Consider the following 12,540-nt stretch of genomic DNA (forward strand, 5'->3'; position numbering starts at 1 on the left):
AACTATTCACTTTAGAAAAAAATTATATTAGAAACCTCAATATCATTTTTGAAGACCTATCCATAGATACCCCACACGTATGGGTTTGACGAAAAAAGATTTTTTGAGTTTCAGTTCTAAGTATGGGGAACCCCCAAAATTTATTGTTTTTTTTTCTATTTTTGTGTGAACATCTTAATGCGGTTCATAGAATACATCCACTTACTAAGTTTGAACAGTATAGCTCTTATAGTTTCGGAAAAAAGTGGCTGTGACAGAATCGGACAGACAGACGGACATGACGAATCTATAAGGGTTCCGTTTTTTGCCATTTGGCTACGGAACCCTAAAAATTGAAGTAAGTCATGTCAACATTTCATTAAAAGTTTGAGAAAAATAGCATTATTGTTTTTACTATTTTCCTCGTATTCTTTCCATAATTTTTCACCGTTCAAACCTTCCCTGGACCTAGAAATATTCCAATACCAAAATTAGCCAAATCGGTCCAGCCGTCCGCGAACTTAACGAAAAGTTATAAATAGCAGCCAGATACCGGGACTTAGTAAGAAAGTACACATAAAAAACCTCCACCTACAACGGCGACTCGTATTTACTATCACAAATTTAAATTATTAAAATAACAACCTGAACAAATTAAAAATGAAAGTTTCTTAATATCAATGGTTGTTGAAAATGCATAACATCAACCCCAATATAAAGCCGGTTGTGATCAAGAGAAATCAAATGAATATGATCCTAGCTAAACTATACGTGAAAAGTAATCCCATATTTTTTCCAGTGTTGGTTGGAACGACTAGCACATCATTTATCCGCACAATAAGGCATAATTCTTTCGTTAAAGATATAATTTGAATACTTCTTAATATGACGGGCCGCCATTTGCGAACTAAATAGCTCTGCGGCACAAAATTTACGCCCCGCCCGCTTCGGCACAATGTGTGTGGGGTTATTTTTCAGAGCTAGTTCGACATCTATGTTTATTATCAATCGCTGTGTCTTATCATGATGGTAATAAATGGTCAGGCAATGTTGATTATCAATATTTAACTTAGTTTTCCAAATCATACATAAAAATCAGTCGTGAGAATTTAAGAAAATTTAGTAATTTTTACCAACCTTTAGCACCTTGTACTGGACAAATGGCCATTGGGCCAATATAGCAAGTATGCAAACATTATAAGTGCATACTAACAATATTTTATCCCATATATTTTATTCTTGCGAAAATAAGTAAGGTCTGGCGGCTCTGGGACTATTAACCCTTTTAGTCGCGATTTGCGTAAAGGTATGATTAATAAATATATCATTACTGAATAAAACAACAGAGTTCGTTCTTAAAATTATTCTTAATTATTATTACTCATTCACTCAGCACATTTTTTTTGCATTTTCTTAATACTTTTTGAGTGCTATTTCATTTTCTTTTTCAAAAATTTAAATAGGAAATATAAGATGACATAAATTAATTCACTGACACAATATGGAACATCCATTATACAACAAAATGTGACTATTTACTTCTATTTAAAATGTTGTAACATTTAAAAGTGATCTTACAACAAACAAGATAAAATGGTACAACACAATACAAGAAAAATACTGTAGATCATTATAATTGATAATTCATACTTTAAACTTGTAGCTAGCATTTCTACATCTCTAAAGTTATCCGCATGTTTGTATACCATCACCTCCTTAATAACATCTAGAACGCGACAATGCTACAAGATCAAACGTCTAACAAAATTATTAGGCACACCTATCCACGCTCAACAAAATTCTTACAAGTAATTATCTATATTTAGATAAGATTCAAATCATTCAAACCGGTCAATAGTAATTATTATCATTTAAAATAGTTTTGTCACCTTCGTCAATATTTTTCTTACATACTATTTCAATTTCAATAGGCTTAAATATAATCAGAGTCGTTCCTCCCTTACATTTCCTATTTAATCGTGTAACTGCATACTTAACCAGACAACACAACGCGAACATCTAGTTCATCGTGGCTACCTCACCAGTAGATTTCGTTGCGAATGTCCTCGCTTAAACATAATATTCACGGCCCCGCTAGCGATCCTGTTAAAGTCAGAGGCGGCTAACTGAACAGTGATATGGTAGTTACCTACCTATATTACATTTTTTAATATTGTCAGATCTCGCAGAACTGCAAGCGGGACCGTGAGTTCTAATTTTAAGACGAATGGCAACGCCGACGGTGCGGTGGAAAGAAACGTGTAGGTACCATAATGTAAACGTAAGTTTTGACGAGCGGTGCGGGCAGACGGCGGGGGAGACGGCAGGAGCCTAGTGCGGTGCGGCGGGCTCGGCGTGGCGGAGCGGCGGCGGCGGCGGCTCCGCTAGCGTCAGAGCGCTTAGACTACGCGGGCGGCCCCTCTACCGCACTCAGTAAGGGGAGTAATACATGCCGCGCCTGTAACCTCTGCGAACAAGGCACGCCATTAATCTCTACCTTAGCCTGACCTATGACACGGATGCACTACGGCGCTCATGCAAACGTCCCCACGTGCAAACTGAAACTAGGAAGAGGAGGAAGTATTGAAAATACAATTATCTTTATCGAAAATCTTTATTCTTCATAATAGAGTAGAGTGGGTAAAAATATGTTTATTTTTTGTCAACATAGTAAAAATACGGGACTTTTGTTACAATTCTACATTGTACTTCTCGCTACGAATAGATGTCACGAATGACCCACATGCATACCTATCATTAATAAGATGCACTTTTCTTTAAGGACATAATTCATAAAATAATTTCATCAGAACTCGTTTTGGAGAGGACCATGCCATAGCTAGTACTCAAGAGCCAACTATATCCACATAATGAAGCAAAACTGAGCTGCATACTATAAAATTTAGTCGAGCACTACTAAGTCGAATTACAAACGAGCACAAACAAAATTCAATGAAGGTACGACACTGAATATAAAAAGGCTAAATAATGAAATACTAAACAAAAAAGGAGTATAGATTATTCAGAAAGTAACGGGTTACTAATGATCCTATCAGAACAGCCATGTAGCAAAGTCATAAAGTCGTTCGAACGGATTGTCCTTTCATATCTTGGTACAAGTTTAAGAATTTTTATGATATCGACTTACGCTTTTGCTACTTGGACATTGCACAATGCAGATGTTTGGGTGTTACTGTCATTTATATACATGGCTATTCTGATACAGATGTAGTACATAGTTGTTTTCCATCGCATTTCCTCGGTAACGTTCGTATTTGTCATACTACTTCATTCAACGTCAGTATTTTTTGTACCAAGACCGTCTGAAATAGCAAGACACATACGTACGTTTCCGTGAAAAAAAAAACGATTGAAAATAGTTACACACTACATCTGTAGGCACCTACTCGAGCAGCAAGTGCAACGAGAGTGCAATTTAATCTATACCTAGATATTTTTCTAGCAGGAACAGAATTTGCTTAGTGCTTACCACAATAAAAATATCGACAGTCTTGTTATCGATAAGTATATACTTACTACTTCAACAAAGTATACATATTTAAGTAAAAGAGAAAGAGGGTCATTAATACATCAGTGCGATACTGTGAATAATAAAAAACTAAGATACACCTACACTGTAGCCATATACAGAAACACAGACACAGATTTCCTATGGGATCAAAAATGGGTTTAATAATAGTACATGTTGTATCATTCTGCGTCAATTTGAAAGACAATTTGGGTGTGTGTTTATCATGGAGTGACTTATGGGAGAATTAATTCAGTGACACGAAGAAAGAAAGTTACAAAAGGGTTTCAATTTGTTTTCTAAAGTATGTAAAATATAAATAAATGTATAGTTTTGTTACTATTATCTATATTTTTCTTTGTATTACCTCTATCACGTTGAAGTGGCACTTATCGATAACGGGACTGTCGATGTTTTTATTTTGTCAAACACTTAGACGTCAACATTCGTGCTACAAAAATATCTAGGTATAAATCACCAGTGTCTTGAAATAATAATAATATGTAACGTACACAACAATAGTTTCATTCAACAGTAATCATAATTTTGCACTTGGCAAGCATAACATTACATAATACCAATTACTCCCTTTTCGACCTATCCGTTTTTTTAAATCCCAGAAACTAAAACTATAGAAATGTTAGAAAACTACCGAAAATACATTAGCATTTATTCAAAATGAAGGTACCATATTTATACTCTTAATTTTCATATTGCAAAAGACTTGATTTCAGTCCATAAAACGAAAACGTAAAAATAATTATCCTAGTAAATCCGATATTGGTTACCTGGGAGAATCAACTTTTTAGCGTCACTCGTTGCCATGGTTACGATTAGTTGTCCAGGGGACAAAAGTTCATTGAAATACTGATTTTATGGTACTTAAATGTATTAAACTTGCGTTTTTGTGGTCGTTATAACCAATGTCCATAATGGGCCCCCTACTAAGCATGTTAATAGAACGGCATACAACGTCTCTTCAAACAAACTGTGCCACTATTGTCCCTTGGACAACGGGACAGGATAACAAAACAAAAAAAGTTGATTCACCCACCTACTCAAATAATTTGTGTAGCCACATCGAATTTAACATCCAAGTATTTAAGAAATTCAAATGTTGTCAAAGTCTCCAGGAACAAAAACAGAGCACGGTAAATAAATATATAAGTAGGGCATAACATAAAGAAAAGAAACCATACTCGATACAGCGATCATGCACAACCTCTATAAAAGTGTAAACACTACGTCTACAAGTAATTCGATCTAATAGTGCGCGAAGAGCGTCCTCGGCGTTAACCCGTAACCAGGAAATGGTGCGACATGTGGTCACATTATTCCGAGCCTCGGCTCAGAAGGCGAGCGCACCGCTGCCCGGCCGGGTGCCTGCTAGTAGGGGTGGTACCTGCCGCGCCGCACGGGCCGGTAGCCGGAGTAGTAGGACGAGTAGCCGCCGCGGAAACCGCGCCCGCGCCCGCGCGCGCCGCGCGGCGGCCGGTTCGTGGACGACAGCCCCGGCTTGTTCGTGCGCTTGGGCATCACCTGACACAAAAATATAGCCCTCAACTCGCAGTCCAGTGAGAGAACAGTGCAGTGGGCGGCGCGCACCGCTCTGCACCCCATGGGCCTTCTACTTGCATCTATTTAGCCGGACCCCTGAAGAAACTAATAACTCATGGCATTTAAGCAACACAAAGATCAGAGATGAGAGTTAAAGTCTCACGCTCGCACTCGACGATTGAAACGCTTCTGTGTATAGTTGACATACAATTTATTTTTCAATAAAATGTAAGGAATCGAATGGTACCATTTTCTTTTCTATTTTTGAAAGACAATTTTTTTTTCTGACTTCGAAGCCTTGTATTTTTTTATAATCACAATATATATTTTTAAATTCCATTTTCTTATAATGGATGGCTTATTTTCTATCCATTTAACTAAATTTAATTTTAATATTTAACATGTGTCAAGTACCCAATTGGTTTCAATATAATTAACCAATTAAAACTGTGGTTTTTTACTCCAGTCATGGAATGTATGGCGCCATTCATTTTCAAAATAACAAATATGAATGAAAAATTATTAAACTTACTAGCACTTTGGCTCTTGTCTATGTTAAAATGTTGCCAGCGATTAAAAACTGATGGTCAATACTTGGATACCATTCCATTGCTGGTGCCTGTTCCATTATAGGGGTGTTTACTATAGGGCCCAGAGGTTTTGGACATGATTAGTAGCAGCAATTTAATTACGACGCGCTTTTATACAAGACCGAAGGCCTACATCGAGGCTCAGGTCGGACATTTACTGTAGTCAAGTACACAAAGGATATTTCACGTACCATTGTCTCTCAGTCTTAGTAACTGACAATTGTAAACTGGATTATTAGGTACATAAGATCCATTAATCTCTAGTTACCCAGAAGCTTATAAAAGGTCACCCATTCCATTATATTTTAAATCTTTATTTTGACTATCAAAATTGCATTTGTCATACAAGTTTCGACTTGTGGGCAGCTAGAGGTTAAGAGAGTTACTGTTAGCAAAAAGAATTGATTGTAGTAGAGGTGAAGTTGAACCCCCTTATTCATAAAACTTTACGGGCCTGATTTAGTTAAATTATGTTTTATCCCTTTCATACAAATACGTAAGTCAAAATGACATCTCACAAAGACAAACGATTCATAGTCTGGCTAACCAAATATTGTTGACATCTGTATTGTTGTTCCTTGTTGTATCACCAATTGTCTATGATTTACAAAAAGTTATAAGTCTGTTGTCAATTTATGTCATTCATTTAAATTGTTCGCGGTTTATAAGGGGTTTATTTCAGTTTATTTTAAATAATATTAATAATGACTATACCGAGGGAGGTTCGCAAACTATTATTTAACCTCGTAAATAATGACGACAATGTGCGAAGTCGATGTGAAGCGTAGTATAACGAAAGACTGCAATGATTACAAGTCGTAACAATTTAGTAGGTTGGTGCTCTATTAATATTTTGATACTTTAAGTACTAGTTTTAACATTTGCCTGTAACTTTGAGTAAGTACGTGAATTTCTTAATACCTGAATCTCATGAACAGGACAAGTGTGTAAAGAAACGGATAAACTAGAAGTTCTGGAAAATATCAATAAAATCAAAACATTGGATCGTAACGAGTTACTGAAAACCAACATTTAGAAGAAATCTGTGGAGTGACTGGTCAGTAGAAATTCGACATAAAAATATAAATAATAAATAAATATTATAGGACATTATTACACTAATTGACTAAGTCCCACAGTAAGCACAATAAGGCTTGTGTTGAGGGAACTTAAGACAACGATATATATAATATATAAATATTTATAAATACTTAAATAAATAGAAAACACCCATGACTCAGGAACAAATATCCATGCTCATCACACGAATAAATGCCCTTACCAGGATTTGAACCCGTAACCCATAGTGCACATCAACGTATATTTAACTCATTTCCTTAGGTACAAAGAAAATCAAAAATATTTTCTAGTATCAAAACTACAATTCCTACTACACAAAGTGTGACCAGCCCATAAATTTTGGTAATTCCCGCCAAAAATGTGTGTAATATTTCAGTAGCCAGACTCTAGCTAATTCAAGCCAGTAACGAGTTTATGAATAACACCATAAGAAAAAAACGTGCTCCTTATTTTGACATCCAAAACTGCAGCACCTTATGTTTTGCGGTCACTGAATTTTCAAACGTCAACTTATGATAATCACAGTTACCGCAAAATGTATAGAGCTGTACAGCGCCATCTCGTTTACCTATCAAAATCAAAGCACGAAATTGTCGTATATTTAACGCATCTTACTCAATCAATGTATCTTTGCTACTAATAATGCAATGCGGCTGTGTTCGTGATACAACCTACCCATTTTATTTATCAAACACTAAACTGACTCACCTTAATCTGACGCCCCCTAAATAATGACTCGTCCATGGCCATGGCGGTCTGTACACTGTCTTTGTCTCCAAACTCTATGTATGCAAATCCTTTAGGATGTCCATCAAACTTATTACATAATATTGTAACCCTGAAACAAAACATGCATGCTTATATATATTAAACTAGCTTGCCCGTGACTTTTGACTTTGCTGGCATAGAATACTCCTATAGAATCTTTGAATTTTATTTTGACCTCATTAGGGGTTGGATATTTTTTAGTGTAGCTAGCTCTACTACCTATACTTTGACCATATTTTCTACACTATATATTTCAAATTCAAAAAATCATGTTTTTCACATTATTTCTAAAACAGTGAAATCTTGCCAAGAGGGGGCTTAGATAAATCACGCCGTCTAAAGGCGCCGCCGTAAAATTTACCTATTAATGGAGCCACAGCCATGAAAATGTTGTTCAAGTTCCTCAGCCGTAGCCCCATAGTCCACATTGCCCACATATACGGATCTGTTGTCTGCCTCTATCTTCTCTTCAATAGACATGTTCAATGGACTTGCTGTAAATAAATTGTTACATCAGTATTTATGATCCCAAAATAATTTTAGGAATCTCTAGGTTAAGCTGTACATTTCACCTTACTCCACCTCGATATTGTGAATAAGATGGTTTCATGCATTGAATTTTTACTTCAGTCATTATGTCTTTATGACACTAACCATACAGTTGGGTGTTGTTTCAATATAAAATTGAATCAATTCGAAATAGAAGCTATGAGGATAAATGCGCAAACTTGCACCAGATGATGTAGCAAGTAAATTTCTGTATTGCATGCAAGGATTAGTATGAAAAAAATCTTATTTATAAACTTATTAAGAACTTAAAGACGAAAAATCTGCAAAATTAGCTCTCAAAAGAAAAAACAATTGGAATCATTATATTCTGCGGGGTTTTAACCTCGCATAACTGTACTATACTACTGAATGTCTAGTCAGTCAACAACCTTCCCTGCAGTGCGGCTAATATTATTAAAGCGCTAGGTACTCACTGAGGCCAGGCGGGCTGCCCATGCTCATCTGCTTGTCCACCTCTGTCTGCATCTGTTTGAGCTTCTCTGCCTCCTCTTCCATCTCACGGACACGCGCCTTGATGGCCGCCAAGTCTGGCACCTCTCCCCCAGCTGCCTCATCCCCACCCTGGAATGATCATTCTAATATTACTAGGTTTATAGAATATGATAGTGAAATTGTTGTTTTCATTCATTAAAGCTATTTCCTGTGAGTTTAAATAGTAAGCTACACTATAAAATTTAACTTCAAATCAGGATTCGAATCAATGAAGTCCCTAGAGAAAGGCCTTAAGATTGCTAATTGAATTTTTGGCAACTGTATTGTGATACCACCTTAAGCTAGGAAGACAATATTCTTATGCATTACATCAACCATACATTATACAAAGCAGCTATGCACTGCTTAATTTTCTGTGTAGTGTTTCCTATGCCATTTGGCAGGTCCTTAGCACCCCATGTTCACAGAATCACAGGGCCCCATAAAGCTGCAACTTGTTCACTGTAGTATTAGGGGAAACTTGAAGTTTATCACTCTTCTAGTTTAAGGAAAAGTAACGAACAAGTTTTTGATGGAAAAGCAGCCTGTCATAAATTATAATTAACCATTTTTGGCAATTTATTTTCCTCCTATATGTCAGTTCAGATTGCTATTAACCCTTGCTATGCTGCATATTTTATAGTACCAAATTGTATGATATTATTGAGTGTAGAATGGTTAAAACAGTTAAATATATTTAATACTTTACAGGCATCAAAAATGCAACTCATGTGAGGACCTGCCTATCAACCAAAAATAAAGTAAAAAATACTAAATTCTGATGTATTTTGCATATAATACAGACTAAGATTCTTGAAATAATGACTAAATGTTCATTTAGTAACAATATAATGATAATAAACATAGTAATATCCCTTCATGTGTCAGACACCATTTTGCACATGTCTAGTCATATGCTGTTCTCCCACTGCTGCCAGGAAGGAATATTGGCATGTCTGCCGTTGTCCTGCTGTGGGATAATGAGTAGGTACCCCGTCTTGATGGAAAGTTGAATGCCAAAAATTAGTTCTGTACTGCTCTGACATTATAACAATGCTAGATCATTAGACAAGGATAGGCTACAGTTGGTCTGTATTGGCAACAAACTTTTAGGCTTTTTTATTTTTTATTTATAGCCTTATGTCAGAAGTACATTTTTATACTATATCTATAGTTTTCATTAATCTACAATAACCAATTCCATGGAAATCATGGACTCAAATGGAAATGGGCAGGTCATATTGCTAGACTTAACGATAAAAGATGGACACTTAAAACAACAACATGGTCAGGGCCTATAGCACAAGGAAAAAGAAAATCAGACAAGCCATGAAGGCGTTGGGCAGAAGACATTTATAAGGTCGCAGGTGCAAGCTGGATGGAGTCAGCCAAAGACCATGAAAAATGGCATAAGTTGGAGGAGGCTTTTACCCAAACGGGGTCTATATAAATCTATCATTCATGTCAAATAATATATATAAAACTGTTCAAAATATGGAATAAATAAAGCTTTAATAATAATAAGCCCGCAGGGCAGCTTGTGGCGAGCTGTTGGGGAGTAACGACCCCACGGACCCAAGTGTTCCCGAGAGTCGGTCAGGGTCTCCGTCTCCGGCATGTCTTTGTCGGTCGGAGTGGACCCCAAGGGGACCCGCAGAACTCTCAGCTCTGGCTTGCCTTCATTGGTCGTCCAGAGGGGAATCGTTAGAGCTATATGCTCCGGGGGTGGAAGTGAAAGATGCATAAGACGCGAGTTGGCACAGTGGCTGTTATCAGCCACTGGGTAGAAAGCGGCGCACACCTCTCGACACCCCTGAGCCGCTCACACCGGTGTTGCTCCTGGTCGTCTTTACGACGGCAGTTTCAGGGGCCCATCTAGTTAGCGGCAAGTCACCGCCTGCCTCGATAACGTGTTTAAGCATTGTTATGGCAGGTGTCCGGACCTCTTTACAATAGCCCAATCTTTTGACCAGCCAAAGTTCAACACCATAACCGGCCCTCTTATCCACTTTATTTACAATAGCCCCTACACCAGCTGGGACCGATTTACGGGTATCTATTTGTACCCGTGAATGGGTTCTAGCTGGTGTATTACATAACATCAAATTTGTCTAAAAGGGCCTCTGCACCCCATGGTCCCGAGATATGGAAAGACATACAAATAATAATAACCAATTCCATGTGCCTTTGGGCAAAGGCCTCCCCCAATCTTCTTCACTCTTCCTTATTTTGCACTTTTAGGCTTATAGAAACTTTATGATTCCATGTTTATATGTAAATTGGGCGACGATGTGAAGGCCTGCTCAACACCCAGCAGATGTGGTGATTTTTTCAAAATGGAGGCAGATATAGCCTTTTTCCCCTACTGCTGCGGGAACACGAAGGGATATACCACTATCTAAATACTTCCACTAAAACATACAGAATTAGGGTCATGAAACTAGCACCGTACACATAAAAACACTGCACTTTGCAATAAATTTCTTGCATACTACGGATTATTCCATTGCATTGATTTATGGGTATTAATTCAGTGAAACAGGAATATCAAATATAAAATAGTGTATTTAAATTTCTGGTTACAGCTTCTAGTAACATAACAAACAGTACAAAATTGTCAAGAAGTTGTTTTCTTTATTAAACAGAAGCTGGCTGTTGTCAATAACTGAATCACATGTAGATTGTTATGCGAGTTATGAATATAAGGTGTACTTACGCCAAGGCTGCTGTCGGTCATGTTTAGGGAACCGTTGGTCCCGTCTAGATGATTGTTGTCAATCGAATCTAAATAATCATCATTATCAGCCATGTCAGGGAACTTCTTGTATCATTAATACAATATTTGAGGATACACAAACTACGGATTATCTGAAAATGAACACTACATATAGAACATCACAGTCATCACCAAGATAATATAATGATTACGAAGATGCTACAGCGGTTTAAGGCTATCGACGTACCGGTAACCAATTTTGTTCGTAAGCGGTTGACCTAAATAAAAAATATAGTCAGCAGCACTTACTTTCGGTCAACCGAATATTTTATGAGAGGGGAAATTTCACAAACATATCATTATTTTCCAGATATTTATAGATTTGTTTGGCAAAATACTGATAACCGAAAACTGAACGCCAAACCAAACACTACTGACAAATGACAATCATGCAAATTAAAAATATAATGACAGCTGCAGTTAGTCTATGGCTAAAAGCTCCTACACGCGTAGCAATTTTTGATACAGAATGGACAAGTGAGTATTATATTCTTTGATGGACAAATAAGAATGATACACTTTGTTTTTAAATTTTAATTACATTAAGTGGAAATTTTACTAAATATTTTTTTCATAAATAAGAGAATTGAAAATCTATTTATTGACAATAACAATATACATAATGGATATATACAGATGATTACTATAACTAGCTTATATCTAAAATAGGCCCTTGAGGCATTGTACCAAGGATGCTGGCGGCATTTCCTCGTTGTATCGCAATACTGATACGTTGTGCGAGGAAGCCGCCAGCTCTTCGGTCACCAGTTACGTCAACCAGACGTTTCGCGATTTCTCCAAAAAACTTGTGCGCGCTGGGACCCCATGGACCTAGAAATAAGATAATTTCTGCCAAATGTCTACCACTAGCAGCAAGCAATTTTATCTTAAATGTTTCTGTTGTTTAAAACACGTTGTTTGCTCGATTAATTTTGAAAAAAAGTGACAGTGATTGGCACCCAGATTCCCCAAATTTTGCAGCTCTTGACTTATTTCTGTGGGGCTATCTAAAATTACGTGTCTATGCTAACGAGCTGATGGAATTTAAACAGTTAAAACCGACTATTCGACACAAATGTACTAAGATAATGCCAAAAATGTGCGAATAGATGCTGAACATTGGGATGATAAGGGCTTACATTTGCCTGCTGTTAGAGGTGGACATATGTCAGACATTATGTTTCGCACGAATTTGCCAACCCTGAAGAATATATTTTTAA

At 36.9% G+C, this 12,540-nt stretch overlaps 1 protein-coding gene across 3 annotated transcripts; it reads right to left on the reverse strand.

Moving 5' to 3' along the window:
• Positions 1 to 1,327: 1,327 nt before the first annotated feature.
• On the reverse strand, positions 1,328 to 11,728 carry LOC133528010 (polyadenylate-binding protein 2). Of its 3 annotated transcripts, none has more exons than XM_061865250.1 (7): positions 11,570 to 11,728; positions 11,261 to 11,412; positions 8,487 to 8,634; positions 7,865 to 7,997; positions 7,444 to 7,573; positions 4,911 to 5,047; positions 1,328 to 2,446 (listed from the first exon to the last, which is right to left on the reverse strand). In XM_061865250.1, exons 2-7 carry the CDS (start codon positions 11,351 to 11,353, stop codon positions 2,410 to 2,412), a joined length of 678 nt encoding a protein of 225 aa, XP_061721234.1. In that variant the 5' UTR covers positions 11,354 to 11,412; positions 11,570 to 11,728; the 3' UTR covers positions 1,328 to 2,409. The 3 variants fall into 3 exon arrangements, 2 of the variants coding, with proteins under 2 accessions (XP_061721234.1, XP_061721235.1); XM_061865251.1 differs by having other exon boundaries at positions 11,508 to 11,697; XR_009800933.1 differs by lacking the exon at positions 1,328 to 2,446 and adding an exon at positions 2,575 to 4,296 and having other exon boundaries at positions 4,563 to 5,047.
• Positions 11,729 to 12,540: the final 812 nt, after the last annotated feature.

This window comes from Cydia pomonella, chromosome 18 (assembly GCF_033807575.1).
Source record: "Cydia pomonella isolate Wapato2018A chromosome 18, ilCydPomo1, whole genome shotgun sequence".
In the NCBI taxonomy this organism is placed as follows: Eukaryota; Metazoa; Arthropoda; class Insecta; order Lepidoptera; family Tortricidae; genus Cydia; species Cydia pomonella.